The 23,763-nt window shown below is 42.2% G+C and overlaps 1 protein-coding gene across 1 annotated transcript in view; it reads left to right on the top strand.

Annotated features, from left to right (window-relative positions):
* The first annotated feature begins 5,206 nt into the window (after positions 1 to 5,206).
* Positions 5,207 to 23,763, top strand: part of PPP2R5A (protein phosphatase 2 regulatory subunit B'alpha) — a 109,355-nt gene continuing 90,798 nt past the window's right edge. The window contains exon 1 of the mRNA XM_074990005.1: positions 5,207 to 6,040. Coding sequence (XP_074846106.1) covers positions 5,890 to 6,040 — 151 coding nt within the window. The 5' untranslated portion in view covers positions 5,207 to 5,889. The remainder of the gene's footprint in view (positions 6,041 to 23,763) is intronic.

The following is a 23,763-nucleotide window of genomic DNA, read 5'->3' as shown; positions in this document are numbered from 1 at the left end:
ATGGTTCTCAATCCTGCTGGAAAAGTATAAAAAGTGGGGCTCCACAGGGGTCTGTTTTAGGACTGGTTCTGTTCAATATCTTCATCAATGGTTTAGATATTGGCAGAGAAAGTACGCTTATTATGTTTGCAGATGACACCAAGCTGGGAGGGGTTGCAATTGGTTTGGAGGATAGGGTCATAATTTAAAATGATCTGGATAAATTGGAGAAATGGTCTGAGGTAAACAGGATGAAGTTTAATAAGGACAAATGCAAGGTGCTCCACTTGGGAAGGAACAATCAGTTTCACACATACAGAATGGGGAGAGACTGTCTAGGAATGACTATAGCAGAAAGGGATCTAGGGGTTATAGTGGACCACAAGCTAAATATGAGTCAACAGTGTGATGCTGTTCCAAAAAAAGCAAACGTGATTCTGGGATGCATTAACAGGTGTGTTGTGAACAAGACACGAGAAGCCATTCTTCCCCTCTACTCTGTGCTGGTTAGGCCTCAGCTGGACTATTGTGTCCAGTTCTGGGCACCGCAGCTCAAGAAAGATGTGGAGAAATTAGAGAGGGTCCAGAAAAGAGTGACAAGAATGATTAAAGGGCTAGAGAATGTGACCTATGAAGAAAGGCTGAAAGAATTGGGCTTGTTTAGGTTGGAAAAGAGAAGATTGAGGGGCGACATGATAGCGGTTTTCAGGTATCTAAAAGGGTGTCATAAGGAGGAGGAAGAAAACTTGTTCTTTTTGGCCTCTGAGGATAGAACAAGAGGCAATGGGCTTAAACTGCAGCAAGGGAGGTTTAGGTTGGACATTAGGAAAAAGTTAACTGTAAATTCACACCCCAAAAGGGATATTTTGCATCTCTTATGGAGCCAGACAGACTACTGCTGAGCATGACAGTATTGCTTCTTCCCAGAGTGTCTCTGGGAATTAAATTTAGGTGTATCTTCATTAGAATGGGGTTACACATATGAGTAAAATTAAGCACATGCATAACCCTTTGCAGCATCAGTATTTTTATGTTAAGTCATTTAATTGTTTCTCTCTATGTAGCCCACTTCTCTAAAGAAATATACAAGAGTAGCCTGACTCATACAAATAGTCCCACCTACTTACTCACATCAGTAAAGTTATTTGTGTAACTGTAGGGTCAAAACCTTAGTAACTTTCTCTTAAAAACATGAATGGGGAAGGGAAAAAACCTTCCAATTTCTTCAAATGATTAATCTTTTTAAACTTCAGGTCATACTGTTCAAAGGAATTGTTTTTAATTTAGTCAATTAAAAATCAAGTTTGTAGTGTTTCTTCAAACATTACAGCCTTTAAGAATAATTTTTCCCTCCCTGCAATGGAGGATCATTCCTAAAAGCTATAAGTAGAATCTATCATAAAGCAGAACCTAGAGCCAAACATTTTTTCACTTTTGTCTTTTATGAACTGGGCAGTGATTCTGACTCAACTTTTTCAAGATAGGAAAAAGTTAAATAAACCCAACTAAAACAGTCTCCTTTTTTGATAAAATGAACATTGTAATTTGTTCCTTTTTTCTTGGAATAGCTTGTCTGTTGCTGATATTTCTTTTACAGGTGAGGTATGAAGTTACACTATAATACTGAGCTGAAATATTTTCAGCGGTCAAGTGGTTTTCCCCCCCCACAAGACTTCTGAAGAGACTACTGCAGAACACAATGTTCACCTAAAAACAAAACAAAAAGCAGTCAAGTAGCACTTTAAAGACTAGCAAAATGGTTTATTAGGTGAGCTTTCGTGGGACAGACCCACTTCTTCAGACCATAGCCAGACCAGAACAGACTCAATATTTAAGGCACAGAGAACCAAAAACAGTAAGGAGGACAAATCAGAAAAATATAATCAAGGTGAGCAAATCAGAGAGTGGAAGGGTGGGGGGGAAGGTCAAGAATTAGATTGACCCAAGTATGCAGACAAGCCCCTATAGTGACTCAGAAGGTTCCCATCACGATTTAAACCATGTGTTAATGTGCCGAAGTTGAATATAAAAGCCAGCTCGGCCGTTTCCCTTTCCAAAACGGTGCGATAATTCCTTTTCAGTAACACACATACCTTTAGGTCATTGACAGAATGCCCCATTCCATTAAAATGTTGACTAACTGGTTTGTGGATCTGGAGTGTTTTGTTGTCTGTTTTGTGCCCATTGACCCTTTGTCTAAGGGAGTTAGAAGTCTGTCCAATATACAAAGCATCTGGGCATTGTTGGCACATGATGGCATATATGATGTTAGTAGAGGAGCATGAGAAAGTGCCCGTGATTCTGTGAGTAACCTGGTTAGGTCCAGTGATGGTATTTCCAGAGAAGATATGTGGACAAAGCTGGCAGCGGGCTTTGTTGCAGGGAAAGGTTCCAGGACTTCTAACTCCCTTAGACAAAGGGTCAATGGGCACAAAACAGACATCAAAACACTCCAGATCCACAAACCAGTTAGTCAACATTTTAATGGAATGGGGCATTCTGTCAATGACCTAACGGTATGTGTGTTACTGAAAAGGAATTATCACACCGTTTTGGAAAGGGAAACAGCCGAGCTGGCTTTTATATTCAACTTCGGCACATTAACACATGGTTTAAATCGTGATGGGAACTTTCTGAGTCACTACAGGGGCTTGTCTGCATACTTGGGTCAATCTAATTCTTGACCTTCTCCCCCACCCCTCCACTCTCTGATTTACTCACCTTGATTATCTTTTTCTGATTTGTCCTCCTTACTTACTGTTTTTGGTTCTCTGTGCCTTAAATATTGAGTCTGTTCTGGTCTGGCTATGGTCTGAAGAAGTGGGTCTGTCCCACGAAAGCTCACCTAATAAACCATTTTGCTAGTCTTTAAAGTGCTACTTGACTGCTTTTTGTTTTGATAGTGTATAGACTAGCATGGCTTCCTCTTTATTACTATTCACCTAAAAACAGGCATCCCAATGCTGTTAGCCAGAACCATTTTCCTGCATTTTCTCAGATACTTCAAGTCCAGGATGTTTTTGAATTTGGCAATCAAAAAATATTAACTTTAAAGAAAAAATTCAGAAAGGAACCGTATGCTTAGAAAATATTTTATATTTAACTTAGCACTTGGCATTTATATAATTTTCATCCATAGGTCTTAAAGCATTTTACTTAAGGATTGACTGTTTTGGACTAGGAATAGGGAGCTAGACATCAGGAAAGGATGTTATAACACAGTTCAGAGGATGCCTTGATCAGGAAATAACAACTATTGAAGACTACGTGGAACAGACAGGAACACTCACTCCAATACCAGTAGAGGGAATATGTCCCATGACCTTCTGGAACATGGCACTGCGTTCTATACATTGAAATTTGGACATACCAGTTAAAAGGTGTTAGAATTTACTTTAATAGAGCTGAACAGTATTTTGTCTTAGTTATTTAGGAATGAACAGCCAAATACTGTTTGTAAAGTGGATTTTGTTAAAATGCTGTGTGTGTGTGTGTGGGGAAACGCCAAGGCCCATGCTCAGGGATGGTATGAGTGCAAATGGGCTCACTTGACCCCATTGAGCTGAGCCTTCTTCCTTGTTCTGCCAGACCTCTGTCCCCTAGACCCCTTCCCAATCGGCCTGGCCAGAAGTTACTGGGTCAGGTGGCAGCAGTAGCAGTAGCAGCAGCAGCTGCAGGGGATTGCCACAACACAACCCCCATCCCTTCACTGCTGACTCGGGGCCACCAAGCCCCACTGGGTGGCTGGACGCCTCCCAGCCACCTGCAGAGAAGAAGGGTTCAGCAGGCTGAGGTAGAGATCCACATGGCAAGTGCTGAGGTGGGTGGCAATCCCCTGCAGCTGCTGCTATAGTACGTTACCTGGCCCCTCCCAGTCATGCTCCCCCTGCCAGGCCAAACGTGGTGGGGACATGTGAATCTTTGGGATGGGGGAGGTTCAGTCTGAGGCAGGTACATGGGCCTGGGGAACGGCTGGGAGTTTATTTAGGCCTAGTAGGCATGACAGGCAGGGCCAGTTGGAAAACTGAGGCTGGGGGTAGAAGGGCTGTGAGGGGTGGTCCATATTTACACAAAAAGCAGCACCTCCCAGAAACTCCTGCATGCAGGCCCGGTGCTTCATTGGTAAGAGGAAAATAATGCTTCCTTTCTCCCAGCCTTTGTCTGACCCGTAGATCGTAAGCACTTCATGCTGGACACTGACTCTTACCGCATGTGCGCTCAAGCCTACGAGATGCTGAGCGCTTTGACTCAGCAAAGCACGGAAGCCTATGGCTACTTCCCTTGAAATCACAACACTTGTCCTAAAAGATGAGCAGGCGCTTCCGTGCTTTTGCAGGACGCAGATTACAGTGCTGAGCCCTGTGGAGCACCGTCTTAGCGGGGGTCTCTAATAACTCACGCTGCCTGCGCTACCGTTGTCATCAGCTAAACCGGCACTCACTAAGGCAGGCTAAAAAGAAGCGCAGCCTGGGACTAGTGAGCCAGCGCGACCTCAGGCACTGGCAGGAGAGCGAAGCGTGAGGCGCCTCCCGTGGGGCCAGCCGAGGACAGCCCGTACACACGAGTCAGTTCACCCCTTCGCCGAGCGCTAACTGCGTGTCCGTTCCACAGCCCACTCCCGCTTCGCAGAGCGCATCCAGCGCATGCGCAGCACCGGCCGCAGAGCCGGAAGCCCTGGATCCCTTTCACTGTTATTATAGTAAGTGACGTATTTCTATTCCGCGCCCGGCAGTTTCAGCCAGAGAAGCGCCACATGCATCGCTCCGTTGACGGCGCCGCGCCACATCCCACGGCCACGGAGTGGCGGCCTAAGCACACCACCGAGGCCTGGGGGTTGGCGGATTTCTGACACGCTGGGCGGGATGAGGAGGGATGCTCGAGCCTCGGCCGTTTCACCCTCCCTGACAAGACCAGCCTCCCTCGACCCCACCCGGACAGGTGCGACAAACTCGACACACCAAGGCAAAGTCTCACCCATGAAGGGTTCCGCACTCTGGATTGGTTCTCGCTTGCCCCGCCTTATTACCCAGCTCCTATCACTTTTGCGTCTCCACATCCCGCCCACATCCCCATCTTCAGTTGGCCAATCCTTCTGTCAATCTTGGGGCCGGAGGTCACGCGGCATCAACTGGGCCATCGCACGATGTTCCTCAATCTCAGTCTTTCGATTGGTTGTTCTTCTCCCGTCCATCACTCACGCGCAAGCCGCAACAGCCATCCCAACCGCCCCCCGCCAAACTGTGCCCCGCCTCCTCCCTCGGCTCGGCGCTGGCAAGTTCAGCGGAGGCTCTAGAGCTGGTTCAGGGGGCTTCCTGGCGCTGCTGCGGCCTCGCGGGGACGCGAAGACACTCGGGGACCCGCGGTGTGAGCTGGCCCGGGCCGCCAGGGGACAGGATGACAACAGAGTCGCGGGGGGCTCCCGGCGGTGGCTGAGGGAGCGGGGAACGTGCTTCTCCGGCCCATGACAGCGAGCTCCGCGCGCACTGGCGGAGGCGAGCCCGGCTGAGGAGAAGAGGGCGCAGGCGAACCCAGCACTCGCGCTGTCTTTGGCGGCGGGAGAGCGCGAGCCGCGCGGTTCCCTCCCGTCCCGTCCGCCGGAAAGTTCAGCGTGTGGCGGCCGTGCCCGTCCCGCGGCTCCGCCGGGAAAGTTTCGGGAGCTGGCTCCGCAGGGAGGAAGTTGCGAGCGAAGCAGGAACTTGGGAACGCCGCGGCCCGGACTGAGGAGTCTCCCAGCCCTTGGATAATCTAGGATCTGCCGAGGGAGTCGCTCGGCGGGGAGGAGCAGCTGCCTGCTCGCTGCCGGGCTCCCCTCCACTGGGGAGGGGGCTATCTTGGTTGCTTTCCCCGTCCTCCCCCACTGCTTTGATATATGCTTCTGGGGAGCGGCGTCCCCCTCTTCACCGCCCAGCCATGTCGGCGGCCATCTCTGCAGCGGAGAAGGTGGATGGCTTCACGCGGAAATCGGTGCGCAAGGCTCAGAGGCAGAAGCGCTCGCAGGGCTCCTCGCAGTTCCGGAGTCAGAGCAGTCAGGTGGAGCTCTCGCCTCTGCCCCAGCTCAAAGGTACGGCCCGACACACCCCAGCCCTGGGCTACAGATGCTTGAGTGAGCCGCGTGCGGCTGAGCGGCTATAGCCTGCTTTCAAATTCCTAGTTCGTCCTAGCTTGCCCCGCTTCTCCCCCGTTCAGAACTGTCTGTGTCCTCTTCTTCCTTTTCCGGATCTCGAAGCCCCGAACTCGCCTTCTACTGGCTCCTTCCTTTAGTCCTCAAAGACCGTTCTCCTTTTGCTCTTGTCCCTGCATTTTTCTAGGTAGTGGCTGTCAGGAAATGTAACGCACCCACACATCCTTTCTGTCCCACGGCGTGCACAGCTTGGGGTCCATATTAGTTTGATGTAAGAAAAAAAACTCCTCCTACAGCTCTATTACAGTTTGCTACGTGATGAAAGATTAACTCAGTTAGTTCCTCAAGATTACACCCCTTTTCTGAGTAATTGGGATTAAAAGCTTAGTTTTGACTCTGTGTGTTAGTGAAATTCAAAATCCTTCTTTCCCGACTCCAGGTTGTTTTTAAAACAGTTGATTGCTCTTAAAAATTTTTGAGGGAGTGTAGTTTGCCGTTTGCTCTTCCTCTGAGGCATATTTTACACTGTCAAACACTGCACTTGTGCTACAGTATTCTAATTTATACGAGAAAATGTGTTTGCCTAATTGCTCAGTTCGCATCCATGTCAAAGGATTTTGAGTAAATTGTTTCCCTTGTTTCAGTTTAATTCTTTACAGATTTCCATTAAAAGCTCTTCTCTCGCTGATACTCTCTCATATGGTGAACTAAGGTTTTTAGATGCTGGCAGTACCAATATTAAATTGATAGCTAAATTTTTGTATGTTATCTTTTGTTCTAGACCACATTTTAAATGTTACAGGACAATTAAACTCATGAGGATATTGCAGAACAGACTCTATGGATATTTAGATTTATTTTGGCAAGAAACTAAAGTCTTGCACATATTTTAAATATAAAATTCAAGTTGTTCATGGTCTTTCAAAGCTACAATAGTACAAAACTGGTGGTTATATGGTAAGGGCAAATTTTGTGATTCAGACAGTTGTAGTAAATTTCAAAAGAACCTTAGCCATAAACATGAGTTGTATGGTTGTTATTATGCAATATATTTGTTACTCTTCAGGGTGCTACAGGACTGCTTGTTTGTGATGCTTCAGACTAACTCAGCTTCCCTGCTGCAGCGATTTACACTGTAAAGGTCATGCAGTTTACTGATAGTTTCAAAAGCCATATTAGGTTTGTCTTGTAATTAGGCTGATAAAAATTCTCGTGAAAAATCCTACCCGTTGTCAGGATTAGACTTGCTGCAAGGTTTCATATAACACGGTTAAATTTAACACAAACAAACAGAACTTTCAGAGTGGTTGGAGTTACTAGATTTCCAGCAATCTAGAAAAAGGCCAATCTCCTTCTTTGTGTGTTTGAGGTTTTTTTTGTTTGTTTTTTGTTTAGTTTTTTTAGTCACAGTTGTATATTTTAACTAAACACTTGATAAAACTGCTTTTAACAGACCCATTCAAAGAGAAGTGACTGTGTAAAGAGAAACAGTGAAACTGTCCAAGTGCTACAAAATATAAATGAACAGAGTAGGTATTTTTTTCTCTTCTATTGGAGACATTACAGCTCTTAAAACAGGAGTGGGAAAATAATGCTGACAATTGAGTATTCTTTTGACAGATGAGTGAATTTTTTCCTGTTAAATATCTTATGCAGTTTTTGCAAACTAGTATTTTAAGGTAAGATAACTCTTTTTTTAAATATTAATTTGTTTTTTCCATTGAGTTTCCAGAGTTTGTAAGTCTGGATGAACTCTATTGCGCTTTAATAGTCAATACTTAAATATGCTGTGATCTAATTATTATACTTCTAATAAAACATATTAAACAATTATATCAGTTCTAGATAGCTGATACCAGAGCCCTTGCATTAGAGACTACATATGAGCGAATAATTTTTCAGTGATAAGCTGAATGTTTACGTGAATATGAGGCCTTCATCATACAAAGATGCAAGCACATGCTTAACTTTTTGCATGTGGGGTCCCACTGAATATGTGAAAGTACATCCTGTGATTAAAATCTCTGCCAAATTGGAGTTTAAATACTAGCTGTTCAGTTAGTCTAGTGGGGCTTTCAATTTTGTGGGTGCAGTTTTGTTTTCACAGTTACTTATACTTGCATTTAGGTCGCTTAACCATCTCAATCCTAGTTAAGTGCCAGAATTAAGGGTTTAGAAGTCTTCAAAGTCTTAAACCTGCAAACTGAATCTCTTTGGGCAAATGAGCTCCAACATTGAGGTTGAAGTGACCTAAATTAAGGATGTGAAACTGTCTATTTATTCATGTTGCTAGTTTAATTTAACTCCAGAGGAGCACCTATAATTGCAACTTCTTCAAAACAAATAATTGAACAAAATGTATTTTCTTTTAAAAAGAACCTGTAATTGAACTATTTTTAAAACTATACATTTTTGTCACATGCTCCAAATAACCATTCTGAGAGGTGGGTGGCACACTAGTAATTTAAAATTTTGTATCTACCCTTCCCCCCATCTGTTGTGAAATATAGCTAAATTTTAGCTCCTACTTCATGTGATTTTTCCTGAAGCATACCCTTACTGATAGTGTCACCCTTACACGCAACACAGAACTGCAGGGATAACAAAAGTTTGTTTTTTCTCCAAAAGTGCATTTTTTTAATGGAACTCTTTCTGTCTCACCATGCCTTTTTCCCAGAAAATACAGACTGATCTTATTCTAAGGACACTTAATGGTGTTGATTGTTTGAGTTATGTGGGGTGGGGGCTGGGGTACCAGAAGCAGTCTGTGGTTAGGAGGCGCTTACCTGGGCTGCTCCTGGCCATCAACCCAGCAGGTTCCTCAGCCAGGCTCCCTATCTGCCCAGCTCCCTTGCATGCTATTCACAGCAGCCTGCTGCAGGGGCCATGTGCTCTTCTGAACACTGTGAACCTACTGCTTGACTTCATGCACTGTCTGTCCTGCCAATAGGCAGCTCCTGTTGACTGGTTTCCAGCCAGTGGGAGAGGTGAGATTATGCTGGGGATGGAGCAGGGTACAAAGCCCTTCCCTCAGACTCATGTGTTTAGAGAAGCACATGGCCATCACAGCTGGCTTCTCTGAGTGGCATGTGGGAGTGAGGCAAGCAGGGAGCCTGGCTGAGGCTTCTGCTGGGCCACAGACAGTACTCAGCTCATGGGCAATATTTTTCCCACTCCAGAACTAGAGCACCCTATGTGAAACAGAAGTTAACTTGATTTTTTTATAAATGCACATGGTTCATTGTGGATATTTTTTTCAGATGGTGATGGTGTATGTTGGAATAAACCAAAAATGTTAATTTTGGACAAGTGGACAGCAAAGCGTTATTAGTGGCAGAATGCATAAAATAATAGAATTATGCTCTTTAATTAAATTGTTTCCCTTGTATGTGCATGGTATAGGCAGAGTCCAATTTGTGATATTACCAAAAAATCTCAAGAAACTAAGTGTTCCTGATAGAGCTTTAAAAATCATTAAAGCGGTGGAAGGCTTTAAAAAAGTACATTAAAACAGTCTTCCTGTTCCTTTTAACTTTGACTTTGTGAAACTTGAGAAAAACTTAAAGAATTTGTTCAGGTACTTAAGTTCTAAAATACATAACCAAAGTTCAAAACTAATTGGTCTTTTAGTTTAAGGTTACAGTTTACTCATATATGTTTGTATAATACATGTTTGACCAACATATAATGTATTTGATATATTTAAAACATACACTGCACTTCAGCAGCATATAAAGTCGTGGAATTCTTAAGCTTCATTTTGGAAAGCATTATTGTAATCTTACATCAAAATTTGATGTGAGTAGTTTTTGAAGTACCATATTAACTTCAGTTTTTGGACTGAAGCAAGAAACTTTACCAGTTGAAAAAATGGTGAAATAGCAGAAAGACAAGCTTCTCGCCCAGCCCCGCCCCCTTGGTAAACAAGTAACTCAGTGCCTCTGGAGAAATTAAGTACAGGCAGTAAAATGGATGTGTATGTATTTCCTGTGTAATTATACACTCCTTGGACTGTATGTATAAGGAATATAAACATTTCCTGATGGCACCTTGCATGGTGGAAAGAGAGGAAGTTTTGTTTGAGAGTTTATTTCCAATTGAGGCTGTCTTCTGGTGGAAAACTAGTTGGTTGTTGCAGTGGAAGAACTGGAAGCAGGTCTAAGCATCCGTCAGCTACAAAGCTTGAGAGATCTCTGTGCAAGGGGTGACAGTGGGGGAGGATGCTGTTGTAATTGGAGGCTTTAGTAAGATGTTTTCTCCAGTGTAAAATCTTGAACATCCTAATATGGGATCCGAAAACTAGCGACAATAGCATTTGTTCCTCAGCCCTCCAGGGAGGTAGTTTGGACTTAATTGAAAGCCAGATGTTACATCTAAGCTAAGCTTTAGCGGATATACTACAAAAATGTAAATACATAAATTTTATGCTAAAGTTGAACTTGTACATAACTTAATCAAAATCAAACTGAGACTTAAGTTTACGTTTTCGATGTTTGTAATCCACTGCTGTGTTTGAGTAACATACAGTTCTATTCAAAAATATATTTATAGAGGTTGTAGCAGGATCACCTTCCACCGCACCCCATACTATTTGTCTCAGCATCATGAAGCAAGGTCCAGAAAATAACTTTTAGAATTAAAGAAAACATAAAGTGGGACCTTCCATCCTACTTTTTTTGAGCTCTAACCCTCCAGACTGCCTCAAGTTGTTCTGGGTATTGTTCCTCTTTAGCGCTTGCTGTAGGAGACTCCTTCTCTTGTGTCGTACTCTCCCTTCAGGGCTAATCACAGAAGATGACCTCCCCAGTTGAGGTCTCCCAGCCTTTTATGGGCAACAGTTGATGTTTTTCAGGAGGGTCTGATTTAACCAAGCCATGTAATCCACATATAATCAGTTGGGGGCGGGTGTGTGTGTGTGTGTGTGTGTGTGTGGCAGCTGATCAACCATAGGTAATACCAACTTAATAAATATGTCTGTCCCTTATGCACTAAGCAAATGTTTCTGTAAAGTATTTCTTTCATAGGTGTGGTGAATTGCTTGTTTATATTTGTGAGGGTTCACCCTGGTCCATCTGTTATTTTTCTATTTGGTATCTTTTATTAAGATCTTCTAGAGCTACTAGTAGGGTGGATAAGATTTTCCTTTGAGGGGAGTAAACTTGAATTAGGTGGAAGATCTGTGAGGTATTTGATAAAAATGTTAGAAATATATTTACAATACATAACAAACTTTGCACAATTTGCTCTTCTGGCTAGCAAGAAGTTCATCGTTTTGAAACAGAGAACCTAGAACTGTTTTTTTATCACTTGTTTCAAAATTCTTTTTTAGGATTTGGTATAGAGGCCTTTTTTTTTTTTGCCCAACCCTGAGCAACTGAATTTTGTCCAAATTAGGAACTGCTCCTAGTTTATCAAGTGGAACGTTTGGCCTCTAATTCTTGAAAGAAGTGACCTTTCTTATCCTTAAACTTGGATTTTTTTAGTCTTGGAATATACTTTCATCAAACGTGATGCCTAAATATAGAGCATATTGACAGTCTTCACGTGAAGAACTTTTCTGTTTAAATCTTTTGCATCTTCTGTGTGCCAATTTGGTATTAGATTTTTTTCCATAATCAGTACTACATAGTTTGGTCAGATATTAATTTTATAGGTGTTGAGTTTAAAATAATAGAGCTCTCCAGTCAAGAAAGCTAATGTACTTAATTTATTGCTCAGGACTAGTTGCCTTTATTTCGTCAAAAGAACATTACATCAATCTGGGAAGGATATGTAGAACTCTCAAGTATATTGGAAGTGATTTCTCTGCTTTTGAACAGTGCCATGTTAACTGATTTGAGAAGTTTTTTTTTTTTTAAATCTGAAACACATACAAGATGCACAGCAATTTTTCAAGACTCCTCACCAATATCCTTGTAACATGGACCTGAAACGACCCAATGACCATTAGGGAATGAAGTAGCTCGTCTTTCATTCCAGTGTAATCTTTAGCCTCTTGCTTGAGGTGGGAGTTAATTCTACAGTTACAGGCCTGATGGAGGGAAGGGAACTTTGAAAAGGGATTTGGAAGAAAGGGTGGAGCTGTTGCTTCATGGTACAGTAAACCCCCGAAATGCATGCGTTTGAGTTGTGCTTAACTTGCGTTAATGTGAGTTCAGTGCAATTCGAAGCCACTCTGTGGCTGTCTGCCCACCCGGCCCCCCCACCTGAGGGAAGCTGGGTGGACAGTAAGATGTGCCTTCACAGCTGTCTGTTCCTCCAGCTTCCCCCAGCTTGGGGAAGCGAGGCAGGCAGGCAGCCACAGTGGTGTGCTTTTCTCTGGCTTCTCCCAGCTCGGAGAAGCTGCGCCACCACAGCTGTCTGCCCAGCGTGGCTTTTTCAAGCTAGGGGCAGCCGCACCTGGCTCCCTGGTGCTTGTGGGAGCCAGGAATCTGAACAGCGATGTGCCAATCAGTTTCCTGGCTCCTGCCAGAGCAGGGTAGCCAGGACCCAAGCTTCTGCTTGGTTCCTGGCTCCTTGTCTCGCTGTGGGAGCCAGAAAAGTGCTGGTCAGTTTTCCGGCTCCCACAAGTGGAGGGGAGCTAGTGGCCAGGCTGCCACCTGGTTCCTGGTTGCCCTCTGCTAACTGGAGACAGGAAAGTGACCAGGGCTAGTGCCCTCCTCAGTTTCCTGGCTCTCCTGTGTTGCATGAGAATGCAACATGTGTAAATTTAAATTCAAGTGTAATGCCATTTTTCTGCACCATAGACAGAAGGAGGGTAGTGTGGATGTCAGTTACTGCAGTAATTAATGCAGTGGCTGTAAGTGGACTTAACATAGATCAGTTTCTTTGTAGTGTACACTACTAGTGTAGCGTAGATTAAGTTTCAGCAGAAACAATTAGCTTGTCTAAGAAAGAAGCCTTGTCAGTCATAGGTTCAAGGCTCATATGGGATACCAGATTCTTTAGTGTGACTTCTGGTATATTAGGTCACTAATACCGTCCAGACGTGCCCCCCCACACTGTGCCCACTTGGAACAAGCTTCTAGGAGACCAAACTGTTGTGGGTAGCCCCTTCAAGGACACTCCCAATCTGGTCTGGAGGAAGGTTCCTTATGAGCCTCACGTGTCAGTCAGTTAGACCATGATTATGTGAGCAAGAGCTAGTTAGCCATGCACCAGAGATCTTTCATGATAGCTACTCCTGCCTTTTTAAAACTTTGGGGAGAAAGGTTTTTAAATCTCTTCAGCAGAATTTATCACATTCAGATTAGCTGTTAGTCCCTGAAAAATATATGGTGTTTCAAATCTAAAATCCATATCATCACGAACAACTATGGGCTCAGTGCCCATTGGTGTCCGATGCCTCCCTCACTATTTCCTTCCATCTTTCCCTGTCCAGTGTGGAGTGGCTTAGTTTTTGTAGACGAGCTCCGCGCCAGTCTACTGTAGCATCTACTCATTCTCTGCGGGGTCTGCCTCTCTTGTTTGACCTGTCCATTATGCCCATAGTATATGGGTTTAGTAATTTTCTTTTGGTAGCCATCTTATCAACCTAACCCCAATTGCTTGATTGGTATGGTGGACCTTGTTTATCTGGGCGATGTCTCAGCTGGCATCTTATCAGTTACGTGTACTGGCATCAGATTTCGTTTGTTTTGTTGTCTTACGATCAGCGCAGCATCACTCATATGACCAAATCTCCTCCTTTATCCAGGCTTGGGACTGGCATGGGACCCCTAGAGACTTCATGGCAGAGTTTAAAAGCCTAGTGCTTACGTAAAATTTGGCATAGACACATTTCTCTTGTACTTAGAACTACAAAACTCAGAAAGGTTGGACCAAATATTAGGTTGATCGTATGTCGGGAACACAATGTTGGGGAATTGCTTTTATGAATGTACAAAACCAAAGCTGTAGCACATTTCAGAGCTACATGATTCCACTGGCAAATCACAACTAAAATGTACTTAAAATGTCAGAACGTGCTTAGCAAAATGTCTTCCTGTCTGGTTTTCATGTGGACTTGAGAGAAGTCATTGGAGAGAATGAAGAGCAGATAAAATTCATGTTGATTTTTGTAACTTTAATTGGGTGTTTTTTATTACTGTAGCTTTGAACCTCCACAACTTACAAGTGTGCATTTTTTGAGACTGCATTAATTTCAAGGGTTTTTTCCTTAAATAACTGAATAGATGAGATGGAGTTAAGGTTGTAGATAACTAAACTTGGTGCTTTGGGTCAATTTATGTAATTTGAAAAAGTTAAGAGGTTCCTGGTTTTACAGAATAAGGGGGTGAACCATTACTAAGACATCTAAAAAAATTCAGAATTTGGGGTGTAGCTGCAGAGGGGACAGTGGGTGTGTGTGTGTGTGTGGCTTTTTTTTTTTTTTCCCCCAGTGCTTGTTGAAAGGCAAAAAAAAAGAAAAAATCTCCTGTATTCTGGTGTTTGACTGCCCTAAAACATCTTGATTGCTCTGATACCCAGCTCTCCAATTAAGAATGAAAGTTAAGCTACTGACATAGAGAAGAAATGTTTAGTCAGCTTCAGCTTTTTATAAATGCAGATTAAAGGATGACTTTGTTAAAGATTCACCGCTGCACACTTAACATATGTGGGCTGTGTCTACACTTGCCCCAGACTTCGAAATGGCCACGCAAATGGCCATTTCGAAGTTTACTAATGAAGCGCTGAAATGCATATTCAGCGCTTCATTAGCATGCGGGTGGCCGCAGCACTTCGAAATTGACGCGCCTCGCCGCCGCGCGTCTCGTCCCAACGGGGCTCCTTTTCGAAAGGACCCCACCTACTTTGAAGTCCCCTTATTCCCATCAGCTCATATTCCCAGCTTATGGGAATAAGGGGACTTCAAAGTAGGCGGGGTCCTTTCGAAAAGGAGCCCCGTCGGGATGAGACGCGAGGCGCGTCAATTTCGCAGTGCTGCGGCCGCCCGCATGCTAATGAAGCGCTGAATATGGATTTCCGCGCTTCATTAGTAAACTTCGAAATGGCCATTTGCGTGGCCATTTCGAAGTCTGGGACAAGTGTAGACGTAGCCGTGCAGACACATCCAGCAGACCCCTTAATAAAAGGTCAGGAGTATCAGATTTGATGTTTCTGATATTTAAAGGGGGGGTGGGGTGGAAGGGAAAATAAAAAGAAAAGTTCAGAGTTGTTGTCTTGGCACATTATAATGGAAATTAGCCCAATCTTGTAAAAAAAATTCTTTGCAAGACACCTTAACAAATTTGAGTCTTATTTTAGTGCAGTGTCCATCACTACTGAACTCAGAAGAACTACTGTGAATGTCTGGAGGGGAGAGGTGAACTTCAGTGTCAATGAAAACTAGTTAAGACATTCTTTTGTAGGACTGGATGCTTATGTTCAGCTTCACTGGTAATGGGATACTGCACTGATTTCAGACGATCTTGTACATTTATGTGCTAAAGTATCCCTCCTTTAATGATCAGGGATGAAAACCTGTCCCCATGGAAATCAGTAGGAGTCCTATCACTAGGAGCCAAAGTTTCACCTTGGCTATCAGTCTAATTATCTCAAAATTCTTATCTTTGTTAGAATATATTGTACTATGATCTTGTTTGTCTTTGAAAATAACTATCTCTCTTGCTAAAATTGATTAATCAAAGAAGTTTAATTTCTCTGCGTTAAGATTCATATGTAGTGTGGGAGAGGAGAGAACAGTTGCAAAACAACTCAGGAAAACTGGATATTTCCTCTATTAACAAAATGTTTCTGTTAGATTAGACCACATGCTTCTCTTCCAAGTGTGTTGAATTTTAAGATAATACAGTACATCTCCTAACTTACATGGAATCCTATAAGTTTAGGCCCTGGAAAGGAGCTGAAAGTCACCAACTTTAACCCCTATTCTACAACAGCACTAACGCTATGTCTATACTACCCCAGGTTTGATTTTGTGCATGTAGTATAGATGCACAAAGTGCAACTCTCAAGAATCACAGTTGACTCCTGCACTCCTTGTGAGATGCAAGGAATAAGGGAGGTCGATGGGATAAACTCTCCCATTGACCTTCCCCAGTACAGAGAGCCAAGTTAGCCGAGCACAGATATGTCAATATTAGCTACGTACGGCATATTATATTATATTAATATATATTATATAATAATATTAGCACGGCTTCCTCTCTGTTACTTAGCTACGTAATTACTGAAGCTAGAATTGCATATCTGTGGTTGTCTGACTTTGCTTGGTATAGATGTAGCCTAAGTAAATGCAGACCATCCCTGGCACTTGTTTGTCCAATCTGATGTGAAATATCTCTAGTTATGGGGATGCTCAGTTTGCTTTGGATGCATATTCCAGAGCTAAATTACTCTCATGCAGTAGGTTTCCTGCCCCACCACCATTTAACCTAAATATCCTTTGCTGCAGATTAAGCCCATTACTAGTTGTCCTTCCTTCAGTGAACACTGAGCAATAGATCACTGGCCTTTTTATAATAGCCTTTAACATTTGAAGTCTTTTATTTGATCTGCGCTCAGTAACTTTTTTTTTTTTCTGGAGATAAAACATGCCCAGTTCTTTAAACTTCTCTTCATAGGGCAGGTTTTCTAAACCACTTTGTTTCTCTCGTTCTCCTCTGGACACTTTCTAATCTTGGAGTGTGGCATTCTGACTTCTACACAATACTCCAGCTGTGGCCTCACCAGTATCAAGTAGAGCAGGACAGTTTTTCCTGTCTTACATACAACACTCCTATTAGTACTCCCCAGAATATTAACTTTTTTCTCACGTACATCACATTGTTGAATCCTACTCAATTGTGATCCACTGTAACCTCCAGATCCTTCTCAGCAGTACTGTCATCTAGCCAGTTATTTTTCAATTTTTGGTTTTGCATTTGTTGTTTTTTTTCTTTCCCAAGTGTAGTACACTGTATTTTCTTGATAGAATTTCATGTGATTGAAATCAGGCCAGTTCTCCATTTTGTTAGTTATTTTAAATTCTAATTCTATCCTCCAAGCTGGCTGCAGCCTTTTCCAGTTTGATGATGATTGCATACTCTACATGAATAGTCACTACTTTATAACTTATATAATTTAATAAAATATTGAATAGTACTAGACTCAGAACTGATCCATGTGTCATCCCACTATCTATGGCTTCAGAGTGTTACAGCATATCCTAGAGTATGGTCTTTCAACCAGTTACACACAATCACCTTCTAGTAATTTCATCCTAACCACTTCTGCTTAGGAGAACATCATGTGGAACTGTCAGAATCCTTACTTAAAATCAAGATATATCTCTTTTTTTTTTTTAAAACTCCAACCCCATCCATTAAGCCAGTAACCCTTTTCCAAATAAGTGAATTGTATTGGTTTGGCATAATTTGTTCTTGCAAAATCTATCCTGGCTATTCCTTATTATGATGATATCCTCTGGATGTTTACAGATGGATTTGATTAAACAATCAGTCAAAGTAGTAATTCCCCAGTTCTTGTTTATCCCCATTTTTTAAAAAAAAAGATCCTATGTTTGTCCTTTTTCTCTGGGACCTCACCCATTCTCCGAGTTCACGAAGACTAATGGCGAACAATTCTCAGATTGTTGCAACTAGCTCCTTAAATACCTTGAGATGGATTTCATCATGCCTTGCTGACTTGAATACGCCTATCTTATGCAAATATTCTTTAGTCTATTCTTTCCCTGTTTGGCTTGCTTTTATTTCCTTTTATTAATATTGTATTAATTATCTGTTACTATTCACTAGTTTAGTGAATTCTGGAGCAAAATAGACAAAATACTTGAGAGGTAAGAGAAAGTTGAAGTATAGGTCCTCTACTCAGACAAGCAGAGCTTAATAGCTGCTTACCTGAAGAAAGTTGAGACTTTATAACATAATGGCCATACTGGGTTAGACTAAAGGTCCATCTACCTCAGTATTCTGTCTTCTGAAAGTGGCCGATGCTAGATGCCCCAGAGGGAATGATTTAAAAAAAAGTATACATCAAGTGATCCATCCCTTGTTGCCTATTTCTGGCTTCTGGCAAACAGAGGCTAGGGATACCACCCTGCCCATTTTGGTCTCTAGCTATCGATGGGCCTGTTTTCCATGAACTGAATTGTTATAACTCTGTTATAGTCTTGGCCTCCACAGCATTCTCTGGCAAAGAGTTCCACAGGTTGACAGTGCTTTGCGTGTGAGGGTGGGGTGAGGGGAGTGGATGAAGTGCTTCCTTCTGTTTGTTTCAAACTATCAGCTTATTAGTTTCATTTGGCAATCCCTAGCTCTTGTGTTATGAGGCATAAATAACACTTCCTTATGTACTTTCTCCACATAAGTCATGATTTTATAAACTTCTATCATATCTTCCCAGTCATCTCTCTCTTTTCTAAGCTGTAAATGCCAGTTTATTAATCTCTTCTCAAATGAAAGCTGTTTTATACCCCAGTAATTTTTGTTTCCCTTTTCTGAACCTTTTCCAATTCCTATATATCTTTTATTGAGAGGCATGCAGTATTCAAGATGTGGGCATATCATTAGAGCCCCGCTAACTTGCAGTTATCCACTTTATAGCTGTGGGTATCTGCATCAATGGCTCATTTTTGTGGCTACTGCTGTGGTTACAAATTTTGTATCTGCGCGCAGAGCTCATGTTCCTAACATTGTTTGCTTTTTTGATTGCTGTTGCACACTAAGTTATTCCTTTTACACTTCAGACTGTTCTTTTGTACTCCTTAGCAATTTGTTTGTTTGCACATTTTGTAGGATTCCTTCTAGATTTCCAAGTCACGAAATATCTCCTGATGGATTCATATTGACCTTTGGCTGTTTTTCCTATTTTTCCTTTGCATGGGATAGTTGGCAGCTGTGCCATTAATGTTGTCTCTTTGGCAAACTGCCTGCTCTGCTGAACTCCTTTTCCCCTTAGTTTTTCTCTCCATGAGACCTGACCTTACAGTTGTTCATGTTTAAATTATGAATTCCATTGTCCTCATATTGCTGCTCTCCTTCCTTCCCGAGAATCATGAAGTCCCTTTTCATGATTATTTTCATTCAGAATGTCTTCCACCTTCAGATTCGCTGCTGCTTCCTCACTGTTGGTTGGAATGAAGTCTGAAATGGCAGTCTCTCAACTGATCTGCCTCTTGCCATTTTTTTTCTCCTTTATCATGCCTGTCCTCCATGATGCAGGTATGCCACTCTATGGCTACGTCTACACGTGCCCAAACTTCGAAATGGCCATGAGCTGATGGGAGTAAGGGGACTTCGAAGTAGGTGGGGTCCTTTCGAAAAGGAGCCCCGTCGGGAAGCGCCGCGCGGCGGCAAGAAGCATCAATTTCGAAGTGCCGCTGCCGCCCGCATGCTAATGAAGCGCTGAATATGCATTTCCGCGCTTCATTAGTAAACTTCGAAATGGCCATTTGCATGGCCATTTCGAAGTTTGGGGCACGTGTAGACACGGCCTATACCTATGTTCCAGTCATGTGACATGTTTCAAAGTCTCTGTTGTGCCAATGTAACTTAGTTTATGTACTTGAATTTATATATAGATGGAGACTCATAGAAGTGTAGGACAGGAAGGGTTCTTGTTTGGTCCGTTTACGTGCACCTTACTAGAGCAGGACTATATCAAAGATGTTGAGCAGAGTTAGCTACAGTTTTCCCTCTTGATGCTTCTCTAACTGTCGTAATCTTCCATATTTCTCCCCTCCCAGAACCTAGTTCTCTTCAGTATCATCTATTTTATACTTAATTATGGGGTTTGTCACCTATGAAACTAGTGTAAAGCCTTCCTCAGTAGGCTGTGTAGGTGGACCTAGTCTCTTCCTAGTAGTCCACCTTCTTGGAACATTGTCCTGTGGTCAAAGAATCCAAATTTCTCACATTGATACTGTCTGCCCAGTCATGCATTCTTTTACAGGAGGCACATGTCCCTCTCTTGGCCCTTACTCTCAAATGAGAGGATGGATGAGAGCAAAATCTGGACCTCTGATTCCTTCACTCTTGCTTCCAGAGCTCTTTAATCACTGTTGATCAGCCCAGAGTAATACCTGGCAGTATCACGAATGTCCACATGAATAAGTGATATGGAGTAGCAGTCAGAGGGACAGACAAACTTCTACAGCCATTCTGTAACATCTTCAATATGGACTGCAGGTAGACAGCATACTTCCCACGACATCGTGTCAGAATGTAAACTCTGTTTTATCTGGTATTCATTCAACCGGAAGTCTCAAATAAGTAGCAAAAACATGAGCTTCCTGAACTGAGCACAGGAACAAACCCCTGCCTCTTGGGGCAGTCTGCTAAGTGCAATGTTACTAACAAATAACCTATAGAACTCAGTGCTAAAATTATGCATATTTGATCCCTCCTGGAACATTAGGGCCATACAAAGTTCATGGTCCATTTTGGTCAATTTCACTATCATAGGATTTCAAAAGTAATAAATTACATGATTTCATTTACTTAAATTTAGAAAGTTTGAGGTGGTGTAAGTGTAGAGGTCCTGACCCATAAGTTAATTGAGGGAGTAAGGTGGGTTGCTATCCTGTGGTACTGCTGTCCTTAATCCTGCGCTGTTGAAGGGGCAACATTGCCTTCAGAGCTGAGCAGATGAAGAGTAGTGGCTTCTGGCTGGGAGCCCAGCTTTTGAGGGCAGAGCTACAGCCAACAGCAGAGCAGAATTAAGGGTGGCATGATACAGTTGCCACCCTTACTTCTGTGTGCTGTTACTGGCAGAGCATTATCTGAAGCCCAGGGCACCTGGATACCAGCCAGTGCTTTCCAGCTACCAGCTCTGAAGACAGTGCAGAAGTAAGGGTGACAGTACCACAACTCCCATAAAATAATCTTGCGACTCCATTTTGGATGAGGACCCCCAATTTGAGATATGCTGATCTCCTCTCTAACATCTTTGTATTGTAAGTTAAACATTCAAAAGACCAGATTTTATAGTGGGAGGCTACATTTTATGGTCCTTGATGTGTTTTTTTCTGGGCTGTGAATTTGGTAGGGCATTATACATGATAGCCACACATCACAGCTTTGGCAACCTGGCTCTAATTAATCCCTACACAGTTTTGATACACCAGACACAGTGAATGCAGCTGGAGTGCATACAGATTACTGCTCTGGTTCAATTGTGATAAACATAATACAGATGAGACATTTTTTGTTCCTGTCTATTATGGTGTAAGCCATTACTCAACCATTTCCAGTGTCTCATGGAGTTGCAGCGAACACAGTTAAAGTTGCATTGCACTGTCATACAGGGAGTGTTCTGTTTCAAGATTTTGATTCCAATCTCCACCTCTGGAAGGGAGGATTGTACTTGTTTTACTGGACTTGTATACATCATTTTGATAAACTAATCTAAGGAGAAGCTATAGTTTTCCTTACCTCTACGATCAGAAGCTGAAATCTTGTCCGCTTACGCAGATATTCTTCTTGCACAACACTGCATTGAAGATATTTTTCATATCAGTACATATCATAGACTTTGAAAACCTTCTGTCTAAAACCAATCTGTACATTGATCAGGTTTTCTATATTATCTTACTATTCAATGAGTTACTTACATGAAACACGTGCCCTGTAGTTTTTTAGAGACTTGCCTAAAGCCACACAGCAAATCAGTGACAGTACTGGTGCAAGAGCCAGGTCTCCTTAATCCTACTCACGTGGTCAGTCAACTGTTTGACATTGCTATGGGATTGGTGTCCCCCACTAAGGGTAGGTTTATACTTACTGGAAGATCAGTGCACTGGCAGTTGATCTTCCAGGGTTGGATTTAGTGTGCTTAGTGGGGCCATTGACTCCAGTACTCCTCACAACTGCAAGGAGTAAGGGAAGTCAAAGGGAGAGGTTCTCCCATTCACCTCCCACTATAGGAACAGTGGTAAAAATAGACTTTTAGATACATCGAGTCCAGCTACAGAATTTTTGCAGCTGGAGTTGTGTACCTAAAATAGATTTTTTTTTTTTTCTCTCCTAGTGCAGACCTGTCCCACGTGCCTTTGCTTCTCTACCTCATGGCCCTCAAGAAGTGTGAGTTCTTGAGTGGAATTGTATTAAGAATTTAGCGGTGCACACAGTGTTTGTTTTAAAATAGTGCTATAAGTGTGTCTATGCTGTGGGGCTGCTGCTTTAACTATAAGTGCATTGTTAAAGCGGCAGAAAGTTTACAGGCCAGGCCTTAGCACAGTTAACACCACTGTCTAACAAGTGATTCCTGACATTCCATTTGGCGACTACAGTGGTGTCCTCTCATTTAAAAGACCAAAACCAGGATAAACGTACCCCTCTGCCAAATGAGAATTATGCACTAAGGCCTAGTCATGGAGCAGGTAGCATATTGAGTTGGCAGAACTAGCTTCACAAGAGCATCTTATATGGGTTGCAGTTTTTAAAAATGCAACCAGTGAAATTGTGTGTGGTTTTTGCTTCTACAGTTGGCTTTGTATGTACAATTTAATCACTAGGACACCTCAGATGTCTTGATTTACACTAATTAAATTACAATTGGAGAGTTTTTTAATTTGAGTATAGGACTCATTTTCTTCACTGATATGGTCAGTAACTAAATTGGATTACAATTACAGCTCTTACGTGCTTTCTAAACTATTTTATAAGAGCCTGACTGAGTTTTGGGTACTATAAGTGAAAATAGATCTCAGAATCCCATGTGAGGACTGCTGTCATTTTAGGGGCAATGCCAAGAAAAGCTACATGTCTTGTACTGCTGAGCAAGTTTCCTAAATTAGCCTCTTTGGATCGTATCCGCAGCATATCACTGTGATGTGTTAGTATAGTGCTGCTATGATGTGATATTTACTCAAACAATCCATTGTAGAATAATAGGGGGGATCCTAAATTCATAAATTTTCATTCAGGGATGACTGTCAAAAGCTCAGTACTACTTAACTGTGTGTCACAATAAAATATTGAGTTATTCTTTTATTCTAAGTTCAACCTTTTTGTATACAATTACAGTGCAGAATTGCCAAAGTGTAGGTTGAATTCTTCTAAAAAAAGATGGTAGTGATTTTTTTTTTTTTTTTTTTTTTTAAAGCTCACTGAACTTTCAGCTGCTTACAATGAATTAAGATTGGTAGATGGCTAACAGATCATCATTATCAACAACCAGGGACTCAGTGCCTGTTGGTGTCTGAGGCCTCTCTCACTATTCCTTTCATCTTTCCCTGTTCAGTGCAGAGTAGCTTAGTTTCTGTAGACTAGCTCCGCACCAAATTACTATATCATAACAGGTAATACAGTATAATAATACCCTGATATTTGAACTTTCAGGGTAAAATGAGATGCTGTGGTGAACCTGGAAGCATTTCAGTACACAAACTTAGTATTCATTTTATCATTTTTGCCTGAATGGTAACGGAGTACATTCTAACGGAGGCAACACCTTCCTTTTTTGAATTAATATGGAATGGTTGGTGAGTTGTGTTGCTTTTTTTTAAAGCAGCAAAAGTTCAAAACTTAATGGGGATAGAACAGAACAGTGAGAGGAATGGTAATTACCTTTTTCTGGTTTATTTCAGGTTACTCAACTGAATATTCCTATTAAACAGTAGGGTTTTGTACCTGATATGCTTGAATTTATATAAGATTCAAGTTATGCTTAGCTGATAAAATCCAGCAACACTAAATCAACATTAACATTTTTTTTCTACC

Source organism: Carettochelys insculpta, chromosome 3 (assembly GCF_033958435.1).
Source record: "Carettochelys insculpta isolate YL-2023 chromosome 3, ASM3395843v1, whole genome shotgun sequence".
In the NCBI taxonomy this organism is placed as follows: domain Eukaryota; kingdom Metazoa; phylum Chordata; order Testudines; family Carettochelyidae; genus Carettochelys; species Carettochelys insculpta.
Note: the sequence above shows the minus strand (reverse complement) of the source record. Positions and strands in the feature narration are given on the sequence as shown.